Raw genomic sequence first — 26,664 nt, forward strand, 5'->3', positions numbered from 1 at the left:
AAAAGTATTGTACAGTGAAAAAAAAAATACGATTTTTAGTGAATAATACAATTTTTTATCAAGATTATCTCAGGGGCCGTAGAAAACCTTCTTACAAGCCACAGCCGGTTCAAGGGCCTTGACTATGACATATATGATATAACTGGTATAGTGTTAAATGGTAAATGGTATATACGTCAAAAAAGCAGGTCCGCTCTAAAGTGTGTGAAATTCAAATGACAGCAACATGACTTACTGAGAGAAATAACTCATATAATATTTAAAACAACGAACAACAGTACACAATAATAGTCAAAATATAGTGCCTGGCGAAAGTATTGTGCTCCCCGTGAGTGGTAAGAAGAAAAGCCCTTTCTGAAAGACTATCGTAAAAAGGCCAGTTTAGTGCTTGCAAGATACCCCACGGGAGACACAAATAATAGGTTACCTTTGGCCAAATATTTACTGCAGCTCAAATTGTGATAAGCATATGCCAAATAGGAGACATTTAAGGGTGTAAAACGATTTACCAATCATTTTGAAGACAATAGTTCTTTGCTAGTAATTAGTCGGGGTAGTTACTAGTAAGATCTGAATTGGGATATAACAAATTTGTTTAAAAATAGTGTGGTTAATAAATTGTAGTTAATTGGCAACATTACGATCACAATAACAATTGTCATGTTATTGTTGCGATAATATTAAGAGTGGGGGAAGAAAGACAAATGGATAAACCGCAACATGTCTTTTAACAATATTGGCAATTTCTATTGTTAAGCTTTCGTAATGAGCGAGTTTTCTGTAAGTTCATTTTGGAACAGTTCTAGGAAATATATTTCGTTTAGTTTTATTTGTACATGGTGTTGATTATTACAAACTCTAAAATAAATTTAGTAGTTGCAATTTCTGACTTTTGTGGTCAGTAGTACTCGTGTATTTTGTACTTTTACTCCACTAGAATGTGTGTGAGTGTGTCTGCGATCGTGAACATTCTCAATTATTTTAAGCCTTTGGGTTTTGGGGACACTTTCAAGTGCAAGCAAAAGTATTCCAACCTGATATAGTTTTTTTCTAACATAAAATTGATCTTTTTTTTTCAATTTTAACAGTGTTGAGACTAACACGTTAGAAAGGGATTTATTCCTGATACTAAAACACATACCTGTCAACCTGTACGTTTTTGCCGTACAAAGTACGTTTATTATGCATTTTAAGACGTGTACGACGTACAAGAAAATCTGTACGGAAAAACGCGAATTTGTCAATTATGGGTACCATCCAGTATACACCGACTATCCCGAAAAGGCAAATTGATCAAGTCAAATGAGTTCACCACAGTAGCCTCTATCTCGGTATCGTTTTTTTTTGTTGCAAACGAAGCGAGCGGTTTGACGCTACTGTCCGCATGCGTCTGCCGCCTCGGATTTCATGTGGTAGTTGTGTAGTGAAAGGAAGTCCGTCTCTTTTTAGAGAACCGGCTTATTCAGCTCCACTCATTAAAGAAAGCCGGCTCTCAAACGGCTCACTTGCTTTGATGCATTATATTACGAATTATTAAGTTGTATAAAGAAGTTAAGAAAAAAAGGAAGTATAAAAGGGGAAAATGAAAAAAGACATGTTTGTGGTTATCCCTTTAATCAGTATATTACCAAAAATAATTCAATGCAGAAAATGAATTCATAATTTGAATAAGAATATGTATTATTCTATTTAATTATATTTGCATGTATTTTTTCGTTCTACAGTGAAGGTTCCAAGCTACTTCATTTTTTTTTACTTTTTTTATAATAAACCTCATTCATGTCGAGCAACTCAGTATCTCACAACAAAATGTTAACAATATATATGATATAACGAAACACATGTACAATATGACTTCTTAAACTACATAAATAAACACGTTTGATAAAAAACAATATGCTGTAAGATTATTTTGTATTTTGTAAGGGAAAATACGACAGTTTGTAAGGGCATGGAGCCCTGGAGCGCGACAGGTATAAAAAACATGTTATTAATACAATTTTGTAACTCAACTGTCGTTACATCATGTTGCTACTTATCAAGCGCAGATTGAAATTGAATTAAAAATTAAATCAGTTAAAATTCTAGCAATATCAAGGATTTCAAACACCCGTACGAACCCTGGTTTAAACTCAATGTGACATACTGCACCTCCATCAAGAAACTGCTCCTTAAAGAAGACGGTCGATTGGACGCTGCAGGAAAATGAGGCGAGAATCAAAAGGACGATAGCCGGGAAAGACATCACTTTTTGGGTCAAATTAGGAAACTTGGGCAACCAAAACACATTGGCCAATAAAAAGGGAATTGTGCACTGTTCCGAAAAGTTCAGTAAAGAGACGCAGTCAGTCAGGGGAAAAGTGTAAAAGAGGTGCGCTGGCAATTTGAAGAAATCAAGTCGAACCACATTTGCAGGAATCTACTCATGGCAATTCTGGGTATTTTTGGAGAGACGGCTTTTTCTGCTAGGATCACTAAAAAAGAGCCGGATCTTTCGGCTCCCAAAACGACTCTTCATGTTGTTTTTGTCTCTTTAGTTTAATAATACGAAATACCCATTATTATGTAACATTATGCACGAAAAAAGGGGAAACGCAAAGGAAAAGGACAAAACGGAAGAAAAGAATCGTCCATTATCTGCACTGCTTATCCTCAGTAGGGCCGCAGGGATGCTGGAGCCCATCCCAGCTATCACTGGGCAGTGGGCAGGGTACACCCTGAACTGGTTGCTCGACAGTCACAAGGCACACAGAGACAGACAACTCGCTCGCTCATTCACACCAAGGAACAATTTGGACCGGCCAATTAACCAGACATGCATGTTTTTGGAATGTGGGAGGAAACCGGAGTGCCAGGAGGAAACTGAAGGATTTTATACACTTTACTATAAAGGATTTTATACGATTAAATGCAAGTTTCATTTATTGAGTGCAATAAAGATTTTCACTGAGTGGGCTTTGGGTCACGCTGTTCCAAATGCTTAATGTTTTGGCTGGGGAATTTTGATAGCATGACTTGAAGGACGGCAGGCATTGTTTTGATAAACGTTCTGCTGTTTTGAGTTTTTCCAGACATCGAGGCGAGGGAGTGGACTCCATGTGGGGGCTTCCCTAGCACGCCCATGGGATGAGCGCCACACCAGCTTGCGGGAAAAAAAAACATAGGCCGTGAGAAGGAAGAAGATCAAGAGAGGAGGCTAGACAGAGATTCGAGCGACACTAATTCGGCTAATTTGGCCATATTCGTTGGAGTTCACTTAGTTAAATAGTTTAAGAAATTAAATCTGCCCCCCGTGTGTTAATGCCGGTCCCTTGTCCATCTTTTCCATCAAAAAACGAGCGTGCATTGTTAGGTCAATGTAGGTTGTGTTTGGTTAATGGAGTCAGATAACTAATTCGAACAATTTGGTAAACGGTACATTTTAATATTTAATTCCTAACAAAACCCACACAAGCACAGGGAGAACACGCAAACTCTGCACAGGAAGGCTGGTAGCTGGATTTGATCCCATGAACTCAGGACAGTGCCACGGACGCACCAACAACTCATCCGCCGTTCCCCAGAAAAGACTCAAAAGAAGAAAAAAGAAAGAAAAACGAGAAAAAATAAGTAAGAACCTATGGGGGGAGGAAAATATATATATATATACATATTAGTCCTCATTTTAGCTGCATTGAATCAATCAATTGAATCAATTTTACGTTACAATCAAACTTGTTTATTAAAGAAAAGCAAGCACATTGAAAGAAGACAAAATCGCATTCTTGGATTGCGATGAAATAATCACATAGACTGAAGCATGAGCCTCTTTCTTATATCGTTTCATAGATTTCTGATTGGAGGATAGAATAAAACACGTGCACGTAAGGGCATTCTGATTTGGTTTAGGCAGGAATCACATATTCAAATGCAGTGTATAATAATGGTCGCTAGATGGTGTGAGAGTATAATAAAGTTTATTGTTTATTGTTTGCACATAGATAGGAGTCTAGGGAAAATTATGAGTGGTCTCCAAGTTGTAGAGACCTTTGGCTTGGGAAGCTCATGCTCCTGTCCTTGGGTTGTTTGGGTTAGCCTAAAGGAGTTCTGTGCACCAGTTTGATAACAGATGGGGAGCCTCCAGAGCTGTAGAAACATAGGTCCTTTGGCCTGGGAAACCCACCCTCCTGACCCTGGAGGCACTCTCTCCGGAAAAAAACTCGAAATTGCAACTGCGCAATAATTGAGTAAATATAGATGTAGAACATAGTATAAAAGGCACACTTAGACCATAATGTCCCTTACATATTCTAGTATTATTTTTGTTGTGTTTATTTAGTAGTATCTTTACAGTATTTCTGTAGTAGTATTTCTTTATGAAATCAAATGATCTGCATTTATATAGCGCTTTTCAAGTCTAGACTTCCCAAAGCACTTTACAGTGTGCTTCACATTTCCCAATAGCGGCCGTGCAGCAATGTAAGGCGCTAACCTGCTTATTGGGGGTATTAGGGGTCTTACCCAAGGAGGAGCCGGGAATCGATCTCTTGATCCCAAGACGAGCGCTCTACCTCCTGAGCCACTGCAGCCACATAGGTTGTTTAGAATTACTTTAGTAATTATGCAGTTGTATTTATGTATTACTTCTTTTGTATTACTCTAGTAACATTTCTGTAGTTGTATTTTTGTAGTATTTCTGTTGTATTTTGTAGTATTAGTGAATTGTTATTCTAGTAGTATTTTTGTAGTTTCTGTAGGAGTATTTCCGTAGTGTTTTTGCAGTTGTATTTTTGTTGTATTACTCTGGTAGTATTTTTTGTGTTTCTTTAGTAGTATCTCTACAGTATTTCTGTAGTATTACTGTAGTAGTTCTCTAGTATTTATTTTGTATTACTCTAGTAGTATTCCTGTAGTAATATTTATGTAGTATTTATTCTAGTTGTATTTTTGCGGTATATCTTTTGTAGAATTTCTGTAGTATTCTTGTATTATTATTATAGCTGTATTTTTGAATGTTTTCTGTTGTATCACTGTAGTAGTATTTGTATTGTAATATTATTCTCGTCGTCTTTTTGTAGCAGTGGCAATTGCGCTTTCCTGCCACTGGCGTCGCCGTCTCTACGTGATGTTTTAATCTTTTCAAGTCTTTCACTTCCGGGTCGTGGCGGGACTTCCGGCAAATACGCGTGGAAAAATCTCACGACTGGCACTTCTCGCTCATAGTACACGAAAAGCAAAACAATGGCTCCGGTAAGTTTTTCGACCGAGAAAAATAGAATCTAGAAGATTTTAGCTCTTCAAAAAATGAAATGTTCGCGTGTCGACAAAGAAACTTAAGTGAAAATGTTATAAAATGTTCCATAAAGCCTCAAAAAGGAACGACTGGCTTCTCCCTGACATCACGTGTCGGTGTCCCTAGCTACAGTAGCCGAGTAAAAATGCCTCGGAAGATAAGGTTTTATAAAATAAAAGTGAATTTGATTATTTTCTTCAGTTCTAAGTTAGGGAACGTGTGTGTCAGTTTTATTCGCCTTCTTGGTGACGGCGTTACCAAAAAAAAAACCACAACAACTTTAGTTTAGCTGAGTTTCTGGTTTCAAAATAGTTTCAAAATTTAGAATATGTTTCTTTTCCTTTTTTGTGTTTTTTTTCTATCACCTTTTTGTTTTCCTCATCTCTCCTCTCTTTTACTATTTTTGTATGTTATTAACTGTATTTGGTCCTTCTCATTCTTTTTTCACTTTCTCTTTTCTTTGTTTTTCTTTTACTCACTATTTTCCTCTGTATTTTGAGGTTGTTTTTCCTTCATATTTTTTCTTTCCAATCCCCCCTTTTCCCTCTTTCTTTTCTTTTTCTTTTTTTCCCCATTGTTTTTCTTCCCTTTTTCATTTTTTCTCTTTTCTTCATACTCCCTTTTTCTTGCCTTTTTATCCCTTTTCTTTTTCTTGATATTTTCCAACATAGTATTCTGTTTTTGTTTCTCTTTTCTATTTTTTCATCATTTTTTCGCTTTTATTATATTTTTTAGCCATTATTTTTTCCTCTTTCTCCTTATTTTTTCATTCCTTTCTCCATTCCCCCCATTTTCTTCTGTTTTCTTTTTCTTCATAACCCTTTATTATTTACTGATTTTTTTTCCTCTTTATTTTCTGTTTTTCTCCCCTTTTTAAAAATTTTCTGCTGTTTTCCTTTTATTTCTTCCTTTTTTTTTTCTTTGTCCCTTTTCTTCTTCTTTTGTGTCCCTGCAAAAATGAGAAGAAAAGTGTTGCTTTATGGTCACTTTTAGTTTTCCTTGTTAGTATTCTTTCCCACACTTTTAAGATCTTGTTTGGGCTGCACTACACCATGTAACAACATATAGTGGTCAAATGACATGCAATGATCCTTTCAATGTACAGTGTGTAATATTTAGTGCCTTCTAGTGGTACAAAAAAATCATTCAGGAAAAAAACATTGATTTGAATACTAGGCAAAAATGAATCAATTATCACACCAGTGTTGATTTTTATAATAAAAACCATAGGTTGAGAAATTTGTTTTGTAGTTCTTTTACGTAGTGGAGTCCTTTACCTCTAAGTCATCGCCACATTTGTCTGCCATTTTGTTGCTTACCATGGCACTGGTTTTTGTTTGCATTGGACAACAGTATCATCTAGTGGTTAAATATTACAGACTGGGGCTCTAAAACCGCAAGGTGCTTTCAGGTGCAACTTAATTACTACCAGTTGTTATTTTTACTTTTAGTATTTAAAAAAAAAACAGAAAACGTAAACATAAAGATAGGTGGAAGAAATTATATCGGTCTTTTAAAATGTTGATGGCTCTGCAGGCTGAGGGGAAAACATGTAAATGATACTGTGGGCTGTGTTGTTGACTTTAAGTATGTTTTTTTGTGTTTGGGCAGCGTCAGAAAAAGTCGAAGAAACGTCCGTCTTTTCGGCGTGTGCTGAAAACGAGCGCCACCAAACTGGACAACAAACTGAAGAACCGACAACTGAAGCGGAACAACAGCGAACAGAAATATCGCAAACAGCAAAAGAGGATAACGAGAGCCATCAAAGGGGTGGCCAGGGCCGTGCCACGCCCACTTGACGTCAGCGTCAAAAGGCCTGGTGAGAGAAATTAACGCCTACACACGACCATTTGGGGTTGTCGTTCTCGTCATATTTGTTGAGATGTCATACCTGCCAACTACTACGGTTCTGCCGTAATGAGTACGGTTTTCTTGAACCCACTACGGTGTTTCGGTTTCATTACAAAAACTACGGTTTTCCCCTTAAAAAAAAAAAAAAAAAAATCGTAAATAAAGAACGAAAAACATTCCACCGCGAGATCGCGAAGTACCATTTCAAACAAAGGCTATCGGCACTGCCAGTCGTCTGCGCATGCGGGAGGTTTATTTTTAGCTCAATTGGAGCACTGCCATTGTTTAATCGGCAGCGAGAAGGAACCGAGATGTAGGTCACGGTGCTTTGAATAGATCATGGAATCTACCGGAGAAAAAGTGCAGAAAATTGTGAAACCGAAACGAAAATTACAGTGCTTTCGTGAAGAATATTTCAAAGCTTTCCCTGGAGTAATTATCAGATCGAGAAAAGGTGAAAATTACGCGAACTGCACACTGTGTAGACAAGACTTTTCTGTGGGTCATGGAGGAATTAGCGACGTTAAAGACCACGTTGGAACGAAAAAACACAAATCAAATGCCAATGACAGTAATTCCAGCGGCAAAATCTCCACTTTTTTTGTCGCCCCAACCGATTCTTTGGACGTCATAAATGCCGAAGTGTTATTTACTGAAGCGATCATTGAACATGGTGTTCCAATCGCTATGGCCGACCACATGGGACCGCTTTTCAGGAGAATGTTTCCCGATTCTAAGATCGCTAAAAAATATGGTTGTGGGAGAACGAAAACTTCGAACATCGTTCAGTGCCTTGGTGAAGAATCATCACAAAGCATCGTCGATGTCATCAAATCTTCGCCTTTTAGCATGTCTACTGATGGAAGTACAGACTACGACGATGTAAAACTTTATCCAATTTGTGTACGATTCTTCGATAACCAAACAGGAAAAGTTCTGTCAGTGCTTCTTTCGTTGAGAGAATGCAACACGGCATCGACGGGCGAGAACATTTTTAAGATTATCGAAAAAGAAATGAACTCGAACAACATTCCCTGGGATAATTTAGTGTGTTTTGCTGCCGACAACGCCGCTGTTATGCTTGGATCCAAGAAAGGAGTCGCGTCCTTCATCACAGAAAAATCTCCATCGGCATACATCGCAGGTAATTGACTATGCAATTTATTCAAAATTATTATTATTTCATATCGATGTGCCTATTACGAAAACGCTGCAAGCTGATTAATTTATGGTATCAAATATATCACTTGAAAATACAATTTTCCATAGATTCTTTTACAGTACTGATTTCAATTATAATATTGAGATATTTTAATTCAAGTAAAATTTGTCATTTAATTATTTTTATGTGCCCATAGTAATCACCTTGAGATGTGTGTTTGTATAGATGTAATTAATTAGTTATGTTTTACAAAGTAGTTTCAGGAAATGTCATGTTATTTCTTATACTCCTAATTTTTAAATATCAAAACTTCAGATAATGTTTTTAATAAAATATTACTAAAATTACATGATTTAAAGCAAATTACAATCCATCAGCCATAGGTATATGAGGACTTGCATTAACCATTACCACCAACATTACATCTCTTGACATTATGACTACAGTATTAATTTTTACTACACCATGACAACCTTGTTTTTATGCATTTAGATTATGTTCCAGAATTGGGGATATTATCTATTTATCCATGAACATTTACAATTTTTGCAATTAATTTGCAGGTTGTTCCTGCCATCTCATCCACTTGGCTGTTCAGAGAGGGGCGAAGCAATTGCCAGTGAAGCTAGATGATCTGCTTGTGGACGTGTTCTACTACTTGGAGAAGAGCAGCAAACGCAAGCAGGCACTCCGACAGTTCCAAGAAGAGGAAGGTCTACCCAAGGCCAAGATCCTGAAGCATGTGTCAACGAGATGGCTGTCCCTGGAGCATTGCTTGGACCGACTCCTTCAGCAGTGGACGGCTCTCATCAAGTTCTTTGAGGCAGAGGTGGGTCATGAGAAGAAGTCCAGCATGCCATCCAGCAGAGGAAGAAAGAGGCCCTACACTCCTGATGTGAAGAAGTCGGAGGAGAAGAAAAGGAAGCTGGACACGGCCGCTCCTCAGGCAACAGATGAGAAAGCAGACTCCTCCAAGACCTTCGACTTGGCCAGGTACATGTTCAAGGAGAAGGAAGTGGCGGACAAGTCTAAGAAGGTGAAGGAGAAGAAGAAAGAAGATGACACCAAGACCAGCAGCAGCAAAGCCAGCCTTATCCTCACCAAGATGAGTGACAAGAACACTTTGTTGTATGCCCATTTCTTGATGGCAGTCTTGCCAATCTTCAACGAGACCAACACCTTCCTCCAAAAAGATGAACCCTGCGTGCATCTCTTGCACCATGTGCTCTCGACTCAGTTCAGCAAGCTCATCATGTGCTTAATGAAGCCAAAGGTCATCATCGCTGCCAGTGACATCACAAAGGTGAACTTTAAGGACCGGGCCAACCAGAAGGACGACGAGGATCTCTTCATGGGAACCAACTGCAGGGACTATGTGGCTGAACATGCAAAGGAATGTGACCTCACCACTTTCTTTTCCAGTGTCAGGGCATTCTACAGCAGCACATGCAGCTACATGATCAGCGCATTTCCCTTTGGGGATGAAGTTCTGGTGAATGCCCGGATGCTGGATATCAGCTACAGGCAGGACTGCAAGTTCAGCCAGGTGAGATTCTTTGCTGAGAGGTACCCTCACCTCCTGACCAAGGATGACAAGAGGAGTCTGGAAGAGGAGTTCCTCGTATACCAGTGCGATCCACTCACCCCTGCCATCACAGAAGCTGAGCGAGTGGACACAGCGTGGAACGAGCTCTCAAAACTCAAGGACCCAGCCACTGGCAAGGCCAAGTTTGGAGCCCTCTTCAAAGTGGCCAAGTCTGTGTTGGTGATTTATCACAGCAACGCAGACTGTGAACGCATCTTCAGTCATGTCAACAAGAACAAGACGGAGTTCCGGGCAAGTCTATCGACCAAAGTGCTTGGCAGCCTGATGACTAGGAAAATGATGATGACATCATCTGGATACAAGTGCCACAGTGTGACCCATTCGAAAGACCAGTTGAAAAAATCAAAACGATGCACAATGGAAAACAAATAATGCTTAGGCTGTAGCTTGTATAACATGGAGAACATTTGGATATCATTAATTTTGCTAAAGTGAATCAACCCATGCATGTTTATGGCTTTTCAGTCTCTTATTATCTGCTTTTCAGCGGAGAAAAATCTTTTGGCCTCGCATGTTCAATTGACTCTGGTGTGCCTTGCTTCACTTTGAGAAGTGACTGATTCAATGGAGCAGTGACACTTAGAAATGTGCCAGTGAAATTGTTTGCATGATATATATAGATTTAGCCTTTAGTTTGTTTATTGCTTAAATATGTGCTGAAGTCAGTTAAGTGAAATTGGGAATTTCTAAGATGAGAAGTGACTGCCTCAATGGACATACACTTGTATGCAGTGCAGTGACACTTGGAAATGTGCCAGTGAAATGTTTTCTTAGTTAGATAATTAGTTTAATTATTGTTTGCCAAATTTTGTTTTATCTTCAACTGCTTCCAATAGTTAAATTGCATGTAAAATTTAAGTATTAGTCAGTGTTGGGCCTGGTTGTTATTTTATTTATATAAAAACTGATCAAAATCAATTATATAATTATTCACTCACAAATATATTGGAATATCTCAAATAACAAGTTTCCAAACTAACCTGAAAACCAACCCAAGAACCAACACTGAATAATATTACTTCAATGATAAAAAATTAAATGTTTTGTTTCTTATTGTATCAAATATTGAAAAGAAAAGAAAACTATGAGGGTTTTCTATGACTTTGTTATATTAAATACATTGTTGAGCTTTAAAGAACTTTCTTTTGATTATTTCCATCAGTACAGTTTAGGTAAATTGACTGTAAACATGAGGTTGTGATTGTGAAAAAAATGTAAAATTTGTTACTTCTTAGCTGCATTTCAAGCCCTGAAAATGCTAAAAATCCTTTGACTTCAGGGGGGCTTCACCCCCCTGAACCCCCCACCGGACATCGTCCTGGACCTGACCAGGGCCTGCGGCCCCTGGACCCTAGCTACTAGGCTTTTTCACTTTCAAAAGTTGGCAGGTATGAGATGTTGTCATGCTCGTGGCAATATCATGCCCGTCGTGGCGTCATCATGTTTGTCTTGATGTCGTCATGCCCGTTGTGACATCATGGCGTACATTGTCCTTTTCATGCCTGTAGCAGCGCTGTCATCACGATCATTGTGATGTCATCCATCCTGTCATGGCGTTAGTTCTGATGTTGTCATGCTTGCTGTGTTGGCGTCACGTTCATTGTGATGTCATCATGCCCGCGTGGCATCATCATGTTTGTCTTGATCTTGTCATGCCTATCGTGGCGGCTGTGCGTTTGTTGTGATGTTGTCACGCCATCATGATGAACGTGATGACGCCATGGCAGGTGTGTTGACGAATGTGACGAGTATGACGCCAGCAAAATGAATGTGATGAGGCCACAATGGGCTATGACAGGCGTGACAACAGAAAGTAAGGCTCATATGAAGACTTCATGACAAATGTAAAGCCGCCACAATGGGCATGACATAGCGACATTTGCAATGACTCCACAACGAGCGTGACTATTTCATGACAAAATCACGACCAATATCATTGTGTCTTCAGAATCATTGTGGTGTCATCATGCCTGTTGTGGCTTCTTCACACTCATCGTGCCGTCGTTATGGCGTCATAACGTTCATGTCAAGTCATTTTTATTTGTAGACCCCTTAATCACAAAGAGTCTCAAAGGGCTGCACAGGTTATTGCACAAACTATAATTACACCATCCCATGATCTGAAACCAACCTGAGGGCAAGGAAAAACTCAAAAACCTCAACATGAGGAAAATGTTTTGGACCGCACATGTGGTAATCTCCCTTTCAGGGTGACCAGGCTGCAATGGATGTTGCAATAAAAAAATAATACACAGATATCTACATGATGTCATCATGGCTCTTGTGATGTCATCATGGCTCTTGTGGTGTCATCAATGCCTGCTGTTGCGTCATCGTCATTTTTGTCATAATGCTTTCATGTCTGTTGTGGCGTCATGATGTTGTCATGCCCACCTTGCCTTGGTCATGCCCGTCGTTGCGTCATCTTCGTCATGATGTCGTCATGCTTACTTTGCCTCCGTCATGGCGTCATCGCGTTCATGGTGATATCATCCTGCCTGTCGTGGCGTTGTCACATTCATCATGACGTTGTCACATTCATCATGGCGTTGTCGTCATGCGAATCGTGGCGTTGTCAGGACATCATCATGTTTATTGTGAATTTGTCGTTCCCAACATGGCCTCATCACATATATCCTGACATCGTCATGGCAGCATCACGCTTGTCGTGGCGTCGTTACATATGTCATGATGTCATCAGGCCCGTGATAATTTCATCATGTCTGTCATCTCATCACACTGATCGTGGCGTTATCATGTTTGTCATACTAAAACAATTTTCGGAGACTTTGGCGTGACCGATTAAACCCTGGCCAGAGACTTTCTATTGTAAGAGAAGCACTTCCCATCATGGCGTCGTCACAGTCATCTTTGTCATCATATCCGTTGTGACATCCTCCAGGCCTTACACTCCTCTCTTATTTTCAGAGGAGGAGACGGACTCTGACTTTTTGGAGCATTTGCCTGACGACATGTTGGAGGAAGATGACGACCTTCAGCAGATGTCGACCTTCCTCAACCGGGACCTTTCGTCACGGTAACATCTCGACACCCATCGTCACGGTAACACACGTCTGATTCCCATGCGATGTCCTAGTGAGCCCAAGAAGCGCAAGGCTGAGTTGGTCCAAGGCTATGAGAAGATACCCAGGAAGGCGGCGGCCATGCCCACTCAGGAAGTGCGCCACCTGCTGCCAATCAAAGATAAAACACGCCTCATTCCACAGAGTGTAAGGACAGGTGAATGAAGTATTAAGTCAAGTCATGTTTATTTGTGACCCCTTAATCACAAGAGATCTCAAAGGGCTGCACACACCACAGACTATTATGACACTAATGTAACATTATGCACAAAACATCTTCAATACTCATAAAAAAGGACATAACTTCTAAATTACAATAGTATTTCTTATTTTCACTCTACAGTAAACTTTTCACAATTCTTTTGATAAGAGGTGGACTCAGCCTCACCAATTTGTGACCAAATAATCTTTAAGGGAAAATTCGTGGAAGGAATCATAAGTCACTGCAACTTGGTGAGGCAGCACATATTTACCACTGCGCCAAAAGAAGCACAAATGCAAATGTGGTTTAAAATTTGTGAGCCTCATATTTCTAACAACAGCACCAGGAAAACCATACTGTAGAGAGTAGTGCCAGATTGTAACACTGATGTGTTTTTGTGGTATAAGTGGTCGAAGCAGTAATGAACTAAATTGCAGTCGCTTGTCGTCGCTCCCTAGGGATTAAAGGAAACTCCGGTCATCGACTTCGATGATGTAGAAAGAAAAGTTTAGCATTTTTGATAACTATTTGGGTCAATTTTAGGAATTTAAAGTTTTTTATTTTACTTTAGTCATTCTTTTTGTTTATGGGCGCTTTTTTTTTTGTCATTTTGGGGGTCACTTGGGCCATTTATTGGTTGTGTTTTGATAATGTTTTTGTCGTTTGACATTTTTTTTTTTTCGTCCTATTATTGAGATCATTTCTTGTCATGTTTTTGATTGTTTTTCGAGTTATATTATTATTGTTTGACGTATTTTTGTCTATTTTGGTCATGTTTTTTAGGTTGATTTTGGCCTCTTTATTGGCTACTTTTTGGGATTTGTTTTCGGTTGTGTTTTTGATATCCGTCAAATTCCTAAATATCGGTGCTGATTATTTGCACGTCCAATAATCGGTCGACCTCAAGCAAACGTAACATAATGCAAATGTAACATAACGGAAACATAGCACAGCAGAAATGTAACCTAATGTAATAACGTGCAAACGCGACACAACTATAAATGCGTCAATACAATAATGTGATTTTACATAAACTTACTTTTCCGGAACCGCAACATATAGCAAACATAACAGAAACGTAACTTTTGTCCTTTTTTTTGCAGAGGTAACCCAGAATTCTGACCACCAAGAAGAAGAAGAGGAAGAAGAAGAAGAGGAAAGCAAGCAGCAGGCTCAACCCGGTACACATAAAATTCATGTTTGGTTTATTTCTGGTTTGGAAAAGTGGAATGTCTTTTGGTGAGAAAATGCAGAGTCAGTAAAACCAAAAGAGTCAGTTTTGGGGGGGCATTTTCGCCTCCAAAGTGACCCACCTGATTGGTTGTGAAATATTGGGATTCTGGCAGAACTTGTTCATCCTGAGATAGTAGACTGTCTTTCTGGCAAAGATGCTAGATCAGCAAAACAATTGTTTTGTTGTTTTTGTTTTTTTCTTCTCATTTCATGTTTTCACTTAAAGGTCAACCCTTCTAACTAACTACCTGGAAGACATTATATTGAAACTAAATGTTCTTCCTGCCAGGTAGAGTGAAATGTCTTTCTGGAAAAAAAGGCTGAATCTGCAAATTCAAATGTGTCAGCTTTTTGGGGCAGTTTCACCGCGTTTTATTGCTTAGGAAAGAAGAATGTCTTTCTGGGGAAAAAGGATAATTACCCAAAGGCAAAAGTGCTAAAACCTTTGTCTGACTTGTTATTCCACAGGGCCAGAGCTTGTGAACAACCCACCAATGACATTGGAGCAGCAACAGGAAGTGAGGGCGCTCAAGCTCCAAGACAGGAAGTGGACCATTGCACGTTTAGCATCAGACCTCATGGCCGACCCTGCCAACAACGTCAGCCCCAACTACCCTTTCTGTTCCCACCCACATCAGATGTTATTATTTTGTAATATTTTTTTCTACACGTTTAGATAAAATGCCTGAAGACACTGCGTGCCATGTTAGCGGAAGCGGACCCAAGCGTGGCGGTGACAGTGCGAAAACTAGTCATGGTGTCTTTAATGGAAATCTTCAAAGATGTGGCTCCCACATATAAGATACGAACGCTCACCGATAAGGAAAAAGACGCCAAGGTACAGCACAGGGCCAAGGGGTGCGAGCGAAGGTGTGGGGACGAGAACACCGTGAAGATGTCATTTCAACGAATAATGGGATAATTAACATGTATTTTTTTCTGAAATTTAGCAAAATAGTTATGAACACAAGATAAAATGGCACACTTGAAAAATACATCTTTTTTGAACATACTGCGGATTCGTATGAAAGTACAAAAAAAATTGTCCTGTCCAAAAAAGTACTCTGGTAATCCTACAGAAATAGTACAAAAATACTACATTACTACTACTACAGGCATATTACAAAATATAACTACCGTAATATTACAAAAATTGTACTCCAGAAATACCACTACAGCTGTATTAAAAATATAAGTGCAGTAATTCTGCAAAAATACTACTGCAGTAATTTGCCCAAGAGGCGAAAGGTCCCCCGTTTGAGACCGGGCAGAAACATATGTTGGCCTGGAGAGGGATGGGCACACCCAAGCTGTACTTGCCTAAGACGCGCCACAGGAATTGGTGCCTCTACGACCTTTGTTGTTAAGGGATCCAACCAACCAATAGTACAAAACTACTACAGATTCAGATTTACTAAAAATATATACAACAGTAGTACTCAAGAAATACTACTACAGAAATATGTTAACAATAGTACTACCTAAGTAGTAATACTCCAGAAATACTACAGTATATTTCAGAAATACTGTTACAGGAATATTAAAAACGCACAACTCCAGTGATACAACAAAAATACAACAGAATTACTACAAAATTACTACTCCGGAAATATTACTTCAGGGATGTTAAAAAAGTACAATTGCAGTAACATGACAAAAAAAAGCTAGGACAGTAGAACTTGAAAAATACCACTTTAGTCATACTAGTCCATTAATAGTTCCAAAATAATGCTTTAGACAATCTAAGTTTAAAAAATACTACAAAATTATTCAGAAACACTACTACAGGCAACTACAAGTACAGTAATTCTACAAAAATACAACTGCAATGATCCCACTAAAATGGTTGGTTGGATCCCTTAACCACTATGGTCATAGGGGCACAATTATCTGTGGTGTGTCTTGGGCAACTACAGCCTGGATGTGCCCATCCCTCTCCAGGCCAACATATGGTTCCACCCTGTCTCGAAAATTTTGGCGACTGTGCTAACCACTGCACTACGGAAACCTACTACAAAAATACTACTACTTAAATACTACTTCATAAATTCTTCAAAATGATAACAATAATAGTAAAAAACTAATCTTACATATTAAAACATTACAAAATACTATTGCAGGGATATTAAAAAGTAATATCTAAAGTAATATCACAAAAATACTCTAACAGTAATACTACGACATTAGTAATGCAAAAACAATACTCCATTTATACTACTTTAAAAATTATGTAGAAATACTACAACTGGGATATTAAAATGTACAACTTCAGCAATACTAAAAAAATACTAATGATTACAATGAAGTAAATATGCAATCAGGCTTAGTGCTCAGTCAGTAGAGACATAAATCCATAAATAAACCCTTTCTCCATTTTGTAGGGACAGGAACTTCTAAAATAAATCACTCAGAGATTGTTATCAAGTAAAGATGCCTCACTCTGTTGGAAAAATGGTCACTAATGGAATTTGTTGTGGATAAATTTTATCATTGATTTTTTTTTTAATGCAAATTTTGTAATTTCAGGTGAAGAAGGAGACTCAACAACTTCGTGAGTTTGAAGAAGTTCTTCTGAGTCAGTACAAGTTCTACTTGGAGGATTTGGAGCAGGTCATCCAAGGTACCGAAGGGCATGGGGTTAAAAAACAAAACAAAGATATAGACCATAAAATGACAAGAAACAACAGAGGTCTACCATAAAAAAAAAACACACAATGCCCTGAAAATGAACAAAGTACGCCAAAAAACGACTGAAAATGTATCAAAATAAGACAAAAAGTGAACTATAAAACAGGAAATGTTGTCAAAAAACTGACATTCTAGACATGAATGGATTTTGAACTTACAAGGAGAACAGGGAGAAAGTCCTTCAGATAAGAAACTTTAAGGGGAAAAGCCCACCCCAAATATCAGGGACGGGAAAAAGCCCGTCCCTGAAAGTTATTGTTTTAAAAATGGTAAAAATGAGATCTGCCCTAAAAGGTATGGAAATCAAAGAACCTTAACATGGTTGGCCAATGGTGACAATGTAAACGGTTCAGAATAGTCAACGCAACCAAAAACGGTGCACAATAAAACTCAAAACTAGACTATTACTGCGGCAATTATTACAGTTGGGCTCTGGCATGTAGTGGTTAGCATCTACTTGTTAGCATCTACTTATTAGCGTGCAGTCGTTAGCTACAGTAATAACACAGTGATAACGAAATGAAAGGGATGATTAATTTTAATTTGGCATGTTAGCTTGTAGTCCTTAGCATCTACTTGTTAGCATGTGGTCATCAGCATTTAGTTGTTAGCATCTACCCATTAGTATCTAATCTTTAGCATTCAAGCATGTATCGTTTGCATCTACTCGTTAGCGTCTGCTTATTAGCATGTAGCATTTAGCATGTCGCCGTTAGCATTCCTAAGACTTAAAAAGTGGTCGGCGGCGCCCTCTGTTGGCTGCGGCTGCATCGGCTCGCTACAACGGGTCAGGTGCAATCGACATTTCGTTCTGTGTACATTGTTACACAGAATGACAATACAAGGAAATTATTATTATTATTATAAAGTTTTTAGCATCCAGTCAGTATTTGACAGCATGCAGTTGTTAGCATCTTCTTGCTAGCATGCCTTTTGCTCATCGCTACACTTCATGTGGGTCAGTGACCCACTTGGGCAACTTCGATTAAAATTAACTGGAAACTTCTCTGGTTACTATGGAGACCAAGCCCTCCTACTGAAAATGAATGGGCCTATTCATTCCAGATGGGACAAATGCTTTGCAAAGGCCAACTCATTTCCAACAGTGCTTACAGCCAGCCCCGACTAATAAGGAACGGGCATCCCGTAACGCCTCCTTTGCATTTGTCCAATATTCAACTTTTGTTTTCAGACTGGAAGCAGAATAACGTGAAGCCTGTTCGCGCGTTGGGTCTGGACGTTTTCTTGGGCCTGGCGCAGGTGGCGGTCCGCTGTTTGTGCCAACTGCTGGTAGCCATGCCGCACTTCAACTTCCACAACAACATCATGGTGGTACTCGCCCCGCTCATGAACGACCGAGACAAAACGGTGAGAGAAGACTGGTAGCGTCGTGCCGGTCGTGGCGGCGTCATGCCGGTCGTGGCGGCGTCATGCAAGCCGGCATGCCCGTTATGGTGTTGTCGTGCCAAACATGAGGTCATCGCGACTGTCAATGTCATGACTGTCATGGCGACATCATGTCTTTCACGGTGGCGTCATGCCCATCGTGGCATCTGACCTCTTTATCTCGCCCAGGTGTCGGGTATGTGCTGCCGGGCCTTCTCAGATCTGTTTAGTCAGGACAAATTGGGCGGGGCTTCCCTGGCCGCAGTTCGCGTCATCTCGGGATTGGTCAAAAGTCTCAGCTACAACGTCGGGCCTGAGGTAAAAACACCCTCTTTCCTGTTGTAATTGGCTGAATTTTTTTCGTATTTTCGTGGTTGGTTTTTTTTGAGGGAGGGGTAGTTTGGTCTTATTTAAGTTTACTTTTTTGTTGTTGTTGTTGTTTTTAGTCTGGTTTTATTGTAATTTTTGGGTTGTTTCTTGATCAATTTCGCGGTGTATTTTTGGCAGATTTTGACGTATCTTGGTCTTATTTTGGTCATTTTTGGTCACATTTTTGATCAGGTTTTTTTTGTCTCATTTTAATCTGTTTTGTACTTTTGTGTCATTTTTTTTAATGATTTGTTTGGTCTACCTTTTTGCTGTGGTTTTTAATCGCAGCCTTTTTTTTGTCATATTTTGGTTGTTTCCTACTACATTTTGGTTGTTTTTTTGGGGTAGGGTTTTTGTTCAATCTTGGTCATCATTTTCTTTGAAAGTTTTTGTTGCTTTTTGTATTTTGGTAGTTTGTGGGTGGTTCTTTGTGTTTTTTGGGTTGGCTTTGTGTGGTATTTTGGTTGGGTTTTTTGTAACTTAATTTATTACTTACATATTTTCTATTTATGTTTTCCTTTTCTTTTTGTTTTTTTGTATTCTGGTCTGTTTTTCTTATGTTTTAGTCGTTTTTGGTTACTATTTAAGTTTCTCTTGATTCATTTGGGCATTTCTTGCTTTATTTTGGTAGTTTTTGAATTGTTTTTGTCTTTTTTTTAAAATATATTTTGGTATAAATTTGATTGGGTTTTTTTGGGTCATATTTTGTTATGCTTTTGTTGTTGTTTTTTTGGTCATCTTTTTGGCTTTTTTGCACTTCTTTTTGAGTCTTCTGTCGGCATGGAAACGAGCCAAACTTTTTGTAAGCAGGTGCTGCATACGCTTCTGAAGATTCGAATTCATGAAGCGTTGGTAAAAAAAGACGTGACGGACATCGCGCCGCGATTCACACCAATGACTAACCAGGACAAAAGAAAGAACCTATCACGTATCCAGCGCAAGGTAAAGTGGGCAGGGCCAAAGTTGCTAATACTGACGCTAATACTATTGCTAATTCTTGATTGTAGCTCTTTAATAATATCACCTATTCTTGCTGTTAGCGTGCTAATACTATCAGTGATTCTTCCTGTTACCTTGTTTATACTATTGCAAATTCTTGCTGTTAGCTTGCAAATTCTGTCACTAAATCTTGTTTTTAGCTTGCTAATACCGTCATTAATTTAAGCTAACAGGAGTTTCTTAATAACACACAGTCCATTTAAACTCTCAAGTTAAGTCGGGGGCCTCAAACTATCATTTCGTGGGCCAAAATTGGCCTCGGGGCTGCCAAATTGAGACCCCTCTCTCTGATTGGTGGTTTAGTGGAAGAAAGCGGAGGAAAAACTGCAGCATGAACTTCTTGAAGCTGATGCATTCGACAGCAGAGAAAAAAAGATAAAAATGGTAACTTTATTCATTATTTTCTGCAAAATATAAATTCTGGTTCTGGTCCGGATCTAAACTGTGGTTGTGGTCCAAATGTTTTTCTTTGCAGCACACGGAGACCCTAAACATTGTCTTCCTGATCTACTTTCGCATTTTGAAGAAAGCTCACAAGTCTGTACTACTTCCTGCTGTATTGGAGGGGCTAGCCAGGTAACACTTTTTCCATTTTTTTCAAATGCAATTGTACTTTAAGGGACAGTGTGTAATATTTGACCACTAGATGTCGCTTTATAGTAGTACTGCAAAAAGAAAAAAAGGAAAAGAAAATGGATCAACAACAGAGGAAAAAGTGAAATGGGGAAAAAAAGTGAAAATAAATAGAAAAAAAGAAGAAACAGACTAAAGGTCCTTCCTTTTTTTCTTTTTTAGCTTTGCTTTTTTTTTTTTTTTTTTTCAATTTATGTCTAGTTACTTTTTCCTGGCCCACGGTTTTGCAGTGACAATCTCATGGTCAAACATTACACACTGTCCCTTAAAATGAGAAAAAAAAATGAATAGACCTTCTTAACGCCAAGCCTCGTTTCTCTTTGTTCTTGTTTTTTGGGTCAGTTTTTCGCACTGCATCAACTTGGAGTTCTTTGACGATTTGGTGACCGTGCTTCAGAATCTCCTCCAATCAGGAGTGAGTATGACTCCGCCCATTTTTGTCTGCCCGATAACAGCGGCCGCATTGATTTGATTGCCCTGTGTTGTGCAGGATCTGACCGTCCGTGAAAGACTTCACTGCATACAGACAGTCTTTGCCATTCTATCAGGGCAAGGTAAATGTTTGTGTGTTAGCGTGTCAGAGTATTTCTTGGCGTGTTAGCGTGTGTGTTGGAGTGTTTTGTTGGCCAGTTTGTGTGCGTTGGCGTGTTTGTGTGTGTACGTGTTAGTATGTTGGCCTGTTCACATATGCGGGGTAGTGTTAGCGTGTGAGTGTGTGGGCTTGTTAATGTTAGCATGTACTTGTTGGCGTGTGCATGTTAGCATTTGCGAATTTGCGTGTTAACATGTTCAAGTGTGTTAGTTGCAGCCCTACAACTAAAGATTAATTTCTAAATCAATAAATCGGTCAAATATTTTTTTCGATTAATCAATGTATTTAATTTTCTGAAAACATTTTTCCTCCTCTTTATTCTAATATTGATTGCAAAGTAGTGCACAAAACGGCAGAATATTCTATTATATAAAAAAATATAGAAATGTATGTATTTTTCATTTATTTTTTTTCTCTGTACTTTATTCTGTGTCCTTGAAATGTTTTAACTTTATTTCATAATGAGGCAGTGAAACACTGCAAAGTTGAATCTTTGCTGCCAATTTTGTTTGTACTGATGCAATGTTCGATATTTAGGATTTTTAAAAAACGTAAGATAACTTAAAAAAAAACAGTCTTGGCGCTCTCTGCAAAACCAAAGTCGTACTACAACACCCAGCGTCAAAACTTAATAGTGTGCACTAGTATTTGCATTGATTTTACGTACTTGGTGGCTCATAAAGCACGTCATACAACAAATCGAAGATCGAATTAGTTGCTAACACTTTAAATCATTTATTTTAATAGATTTTATCGATTAATTTTTGCATCCCTAGTTTGTTCTCGTGTTAGCGTTGGCATGTGTTGGCTTGTTAGCGTATTGGAGTGTGCGTGTTAGCACGTGGCCTATGCGTGTGAGTGTGTTAGCACGTTAGAGGGGTTATTGGTGTGTGCAAGTTAGTGATGCTGTGTTGAGTGTGTTTGTTAGCATGTTAGTGTGGATGTTGCTGTGTGTGTGCGCTTGGTTAGCGTGTGTTTTGACATATTAGCATGTCGGCGTGTGCAGGCTAGCGTGTTGGACTGTTGGAGTGTGGATTTTTGCGTGTTAGCTGTTGGCATATCGCCATGTGCCGGTTAGTGTTGTCTGTTAGTTTGTGGGCATGTGCATTTTGGCATGTTAGCATATTAGCTTGTTGTACTGTGATTTTTGCAGTGTTAGCATGTTGGCGTGTGAACATTGACGCTATTCTTTTTTGTGTGTGTGTCAGGCGACGTTCTCAACGTGGACCCAGTCAACTTTTACTCTTCGTTGTATGCCATCTTGCCACATCTGCATGCAGGTGGGTGTTACATTTCCTTCATGGGGCGGCGCCTCCATCTATTGGTCACCTGACATGCAGCACGGGTTTTCCTTGGCTGAAATCTATTTCCTTTCACGAGCTGCTGCTCTTGAGCTAATGGAAAAAGAGTGCAATCGACGAAAAAAGTATACATTTCATATACTGTTGTTATTCTTAAATCTTGACATTTTTAAAAACGTAGTTTGTTTAGGGCACGCATGTGCAAACTAGGCTCGTGTGCCATATGCGCCACAAAAAAGATTTTGAATCTAGCCTGCCAAACAAAAAGGGTGAAAATACAATGACAATATATATATATATATATATATATATATATATATATATATAATGGCAAATAGTACTGCAAATAAAAACATTTTTTGTGCTAGATTTGTCCCCAATGTCCTTTCTTTACTACTACAAATGACTACTATAAATACAACAATAATACTTAAAACATTTACTACAATAATACTACAGAAATAGAATGACAATAATTCTACAGAAGTACAACTAAAAGTACAAAAATACAACTACAATAATAGGATAAAAATATAACTACAATATCACTACAGAAATACAACTGCTATAATACTAATGAAATACACCTACTATTGTAGTAGAACTGAAATACTTAAACAGAAATACTACAATATGCAAGTACAATAATACTACAAAAATACTAGCACAGTAATACTACGAGATTCGACAAAAATTCATTTAGATAGATAGATAAATAGATACTTTATTCATCCCCGCAGGAAAATTCACATTTCCAGCAGCATCCCTTCGCTGAGAACAATACAATAATAAAGCAAAAGGAATACAATATACAAATTCCCAATGTGACGTGCTAATAACCACTGTAGCGTGTTGTATAGAGTATTTAAATAGTGCTACATAAAATACACACTGCAATAAAAGTACGGTAATATGCAATGTAGGGGGTGTGGTTTAATGTTGGCCTTTACTCCGCCTGGTGGAATTAAAGGGCCTCATGGCATGAGGAAGCAAAGATCTCTTCAGTCTGTCCGTGGTTCAAGACAGTGACAGCAGTCTGTCGCAGTAAGTTCTGGTCCCAATTAATTGCGATAACGTTGTATCTCTGTACTACAAACGTACAAGTACAGTAATAATAGTTAATTCAATCACAATAATACAAAAAAAATCAAGTACAGTAATACTACAAAAATACTACTACATTAATAGTACAAAAATACTCCAGAAATACTTCTACAGTATTACACCTCCAAACGACTACCATAGTAATAGAAGAGGAATATTCCGTTTTGTGCTGATTGTGAATATTCACCCTATACTAGCAAAGTGCAAAATGCTAACAGCACGGATGTAGCATTCCATAAAAAACCTTTTGTCCTCCATCCTCCAGAGGGCAGCGACAAGGAGGTGGCCATTTTGCTGCGCTGCGCGGATGCCATGTTTACGTGCCGCAGGAAGCAAGTTAGCCTGCAGAGGGCGACGGCCTTCCTTAAGCGCTTTAGCACCGCTAGCTTACACGTTAGTGCGCACGCTAGCGCAGGCCTGCTAGCCGCCGCCAGGGCCATCCTGCACGTGAGTGGCTATTTGGGCCTCTTTGTGGGTGGGGCCAAAGACGTAAATTTTCTGTGACTGGACAGGTCTTCCCCAGATGCGACATACTATTGGACGGCGAGTTCCGGGGCAGCGGGCGCTTCCTACCCGAACTGGAGCACCCGGAGCACTGTAACGCTCACAACACGGCCTTGTGGGAGCTTCACGTATTACAAGTGAGTGCTGGGCTCCTTCTTAGAGAAGTGGCACCTTTGGCTCCCTGAAAAAGAATCGGCTCTTTCGGCTCCCGATTGACTTCAGATTGTTTTCTTGCTTTGATATAAATGTAAATGGTGTAGCACTTTTCAAGTCGATGACAAAGTGCTTTACAATGTGCTTTACACTTTCCTTTTTACACACTAACTAAGCGATAGCAGCGACAGCCATGTTAGGCAACTACCTGCTCATCTTGGGCATTAGGGATTTAGTGTCTTGCCCAAGAACATTTTGGCATAACACTGAGGAGCCGGGAATCTAACCTGTGACCTCTTGATCCCAAGACGAGCGCTCTACTAGCTGAGCTACTGCCATACCATACATATATCACTAATTATTAGGTATTATGCACTAAATTTATTCATTATGAAAATGTATCATGTTAGTATTTTTATTTAACTTTGACCTCAGAAAGAGAGAAAGATAATGATTAAGAGAGAGAGAAAGAAGGGATAGAATATCAGATAAAATACAGACAAACTTGAAAGAGAGAAAAAAGAGCAAGTGAGCAAGACAGAAAGATAAACAGAAATAAAACAAAAACAAAGGGAAAAACCGACAGAGAAAGCGCGTGAGTAAGGGAGAAAGACAGGCAGATGGAGGAGAGACAGAGAAAGGGATAGAGAAAGAAAGAAAAAGACTGATAGAGCAAGGAAGGAGATTTTGTTTCAAAGGTAGCCAGCACTTCAATAAGTACTTCCCTTCCAAGAGTCGTCCCATCAAGCCATTTCGTTCACCAACGTTCCATCCCTCAATCTCACACCTGTTGCCCCGCCCACAGAGACATTTCCACCCAATCGTGCGGCAGTTAGCCAGACACCTGATTGGCGGCGCCCCCAGCGAAGGCCACGCCGCCTTGCCATTGGAGCTCAGTCGCAGGTGGGAGCCCCGCCTGCTTGTGGAATCGATCGCCTCGGTAACGCCCAGTCTAGTCGCCGGGGTAACGCTTTGTCCTGTTACCACGGTAACATTCCATCCAGGTCGCCGGTGGAGATTTTTGACGATTATGATGTCGCGGGTATGAATTTTAATCCACCTATCTTGGCCACGCCCACAAAAAAGAAAAGGGTAAGTTAATGCGCCAATGCTAACGGAAAATGCTAAGGAAGTAAATGATTTTATCACGACCTGGCAGGATTTTAAATCTAACCCTGCTAACAAAAATGGAGTATATAATAGTAAAGTACTACTAATCAAAAACAAATGACCCTTTGTGTGTCTACTACAGAAACATTACAAAATTACTACAAAACTAAATACTTATTTAGTGCTTGAAAACAGGGACCTAATGTTTTGTAGTGCTTTCATTCTAAAACGGAAAAATACTACAGATATACTACTTGAGTACTTACTGCTAAAGAAATACTACTACAAAAATATAACAAAACTGCTAAAAAAAAAAACTAAATATCAAACTTAGTGCTTGAAAGTAGAGACCTAATGTATTATTTGCTTTCATTCTGAAACGAAAAAACTACCGAAGTAGCACTAAAATACTACAGAATTACTAGGAAAAAAGACAACTAAAATAACACTAGAAAAAAACTACAATGGAAATACTAAAAAAATGCAACTACAATTTATAACAAAAATTCTATAGGAATACTACTACAAATTGACTAAAAAAATACTACAGGAATGCATACATCTAATTTATTGCTTGAAAAAGGAATCCAATTTTCTATTTTGCTTTTATTTGGAAAAGAAAAAATGCCCAGATATACTACAACAGCAATATTATATTACAAAAATAATGCTAAAGAAATACTACAATATACTAGAAAAAAAAGTACTAGTAAAATGTTTTGGGGTTTTTTACAGGAAGTCCTTCGAGACGATTGGTCGCTGCTGGATGGCGACCTGCAGCGATTGGTGGAGGACGCCCTCGACTCTGGTCAGGGGGCGGAGCTTGACTTCACGTTAGCACTCAAACACTAGCGATCATGTTTTGATTGGTCGATTGTTCTGTGACAATTTAATGCTTTTTCACAATAAAAGGTGAATTTCGGCCATTTTGGAGCGGACGTTTTTTGGGATTGTGGGCAGATTTTTGGGGGGTTTTGGTCGGACATTTTGTCAGATTGTAACATTATGCACAAAATGACCCAGAAATGGAAGAACAAAGCAAAAAAAGACAAAAACGTAAATAGAAATGAAAAAGTGGAAGAAAAAAGAACGAAGAAGAAAACAAAACGAGAGCTACTTTTTGTTACTAGTTAACGCAAAGGTCAACTTTGTTATTACTATGTTATTACCAGGTTAATGCTTAAAATGGGGTTAAATAGACTTAGTCAACCAATGAAAAAATAATTTTGCTAGAAAACCACAATAACCCAGCACAGGAAAGGTCCGGGGGCACCTCAGCTGTTGCATCACGTTGGAGACCCCTGTCCTAGAAGAACCTAGAGGTGTACATACGTTGAAGTATTACATTTCACTATACTGTAGCTTCAAGTTATAACATGTTGAATTTCAGAAAAAATATGTTCTCTGTCAATTCTT

At 38.9% G+C, this 26,664-nt stretch overlaps 3 protein-coding genes across 3 annotated transcripts in view; 2 read left to right on the plus strand and 1 right to left on the minus strand.

The window, feature by feature from the left end:
• LOC148355414 (uncharacterized) overlaps nucleotides 1-2,402 on the minus strand; it is a 28,868-nt gene extending 26,466 nt beyond the window's left edge. The window contains exon 1 of the mRNA XM_088350224.1: nucleotides 2,152-2,402. Within this exon, the coding sequence (XP_088206350.1) occupies nucleotides 2,152-2,245 (94 nt within the window). The 5' untranslated portion in view covers nucleotides 2,246-2,402. The remainder of the gene's footprint in view (nucleotides 1-2,151) is intronic.
• A 2,712-nt stretch (nucleotides 2,403-5,114) lies between these two features.
• Nucleotides 5,115-26,174, plus strand: noc3l (NOC3-like DNA replication regulator). Its single transcript, XM_088349317.1, has 21 exons — nucleotides 5,115-5,229; nucleotides 6,884-7,091; nucleotides 12,820-12,928; nucleotides 12,989-13,131; nucleotides 14,280-14,357; nucleotides 14,878-15,008; nucleotides 15,086-15,247; nucleotides 16,936-17,029; nucleotides 18,290-18,465; nucleotides 18,673-18,801; nucleotides 19,663-19,794; nucleotides 20,155-20,235; nucleotides 20,327-20,427; nucleotides 20,827-20,899; nucleotides 20,975-21,038; nucleotides 22,285-22,356; nucleotides 23,747-23,928; nucleotides 23,994-24,122; nucleotides 24,944-25,041; nucleotides 25,143-25,230; nucleotides 25,984-26,174. Exons 1-21 carry the CDS (start codon nucleotides 5,221-5,223, stop codon nucleotides 26,098-26,100), a joined length of 2,376 nt encoding a protein of 791 aa, XP_088205443.1. The 5' UTR covers nucleotides 5,115-5,220; the 3' UTR covers nucleotides 26,101-26,174.
• LOC148355416 (uncharacterized) lies at nucleotides 7,162-11,029 on the plus strand. Its single transcript, XM_088349316.1, has 2 exons — nucleotides 7,162-8,267; nucleotides 8,849-11,029. The coding sequence occupies exons 1-2, from the start codon at nucleotides 7,463-7,465 to the stop codon at nucleotides 10,261-10,263; spliced, it is 2,220 nt and encodes a 739-aa protein (XP_088205442.1). The 5' UTR covers nucleotides 7,162-7,462; the 3' UTR covers nucleotides 10,264-11,029.
• Nucleotides 26,175-26,664: the final 490 nt, after the last annotated feature.

This window comes from Urocampus carinirostris, chromosome 12 (assembly GCF_059441175.1).
Source record: "Urocampus carinirostris isolate Australia breed hairy pipefish chromosome 12, RoL_Ucar_1.0, whole genome shotgun sequence".
In the NCBI taxonomy this organism is placed as follows: domain Eukaryota; kingdom Metazoa; phylum Chordata; class Actinopteri; order Syngnathiformes; family Syngnathidae; genus Urocampus; species Urocampus carinirostris.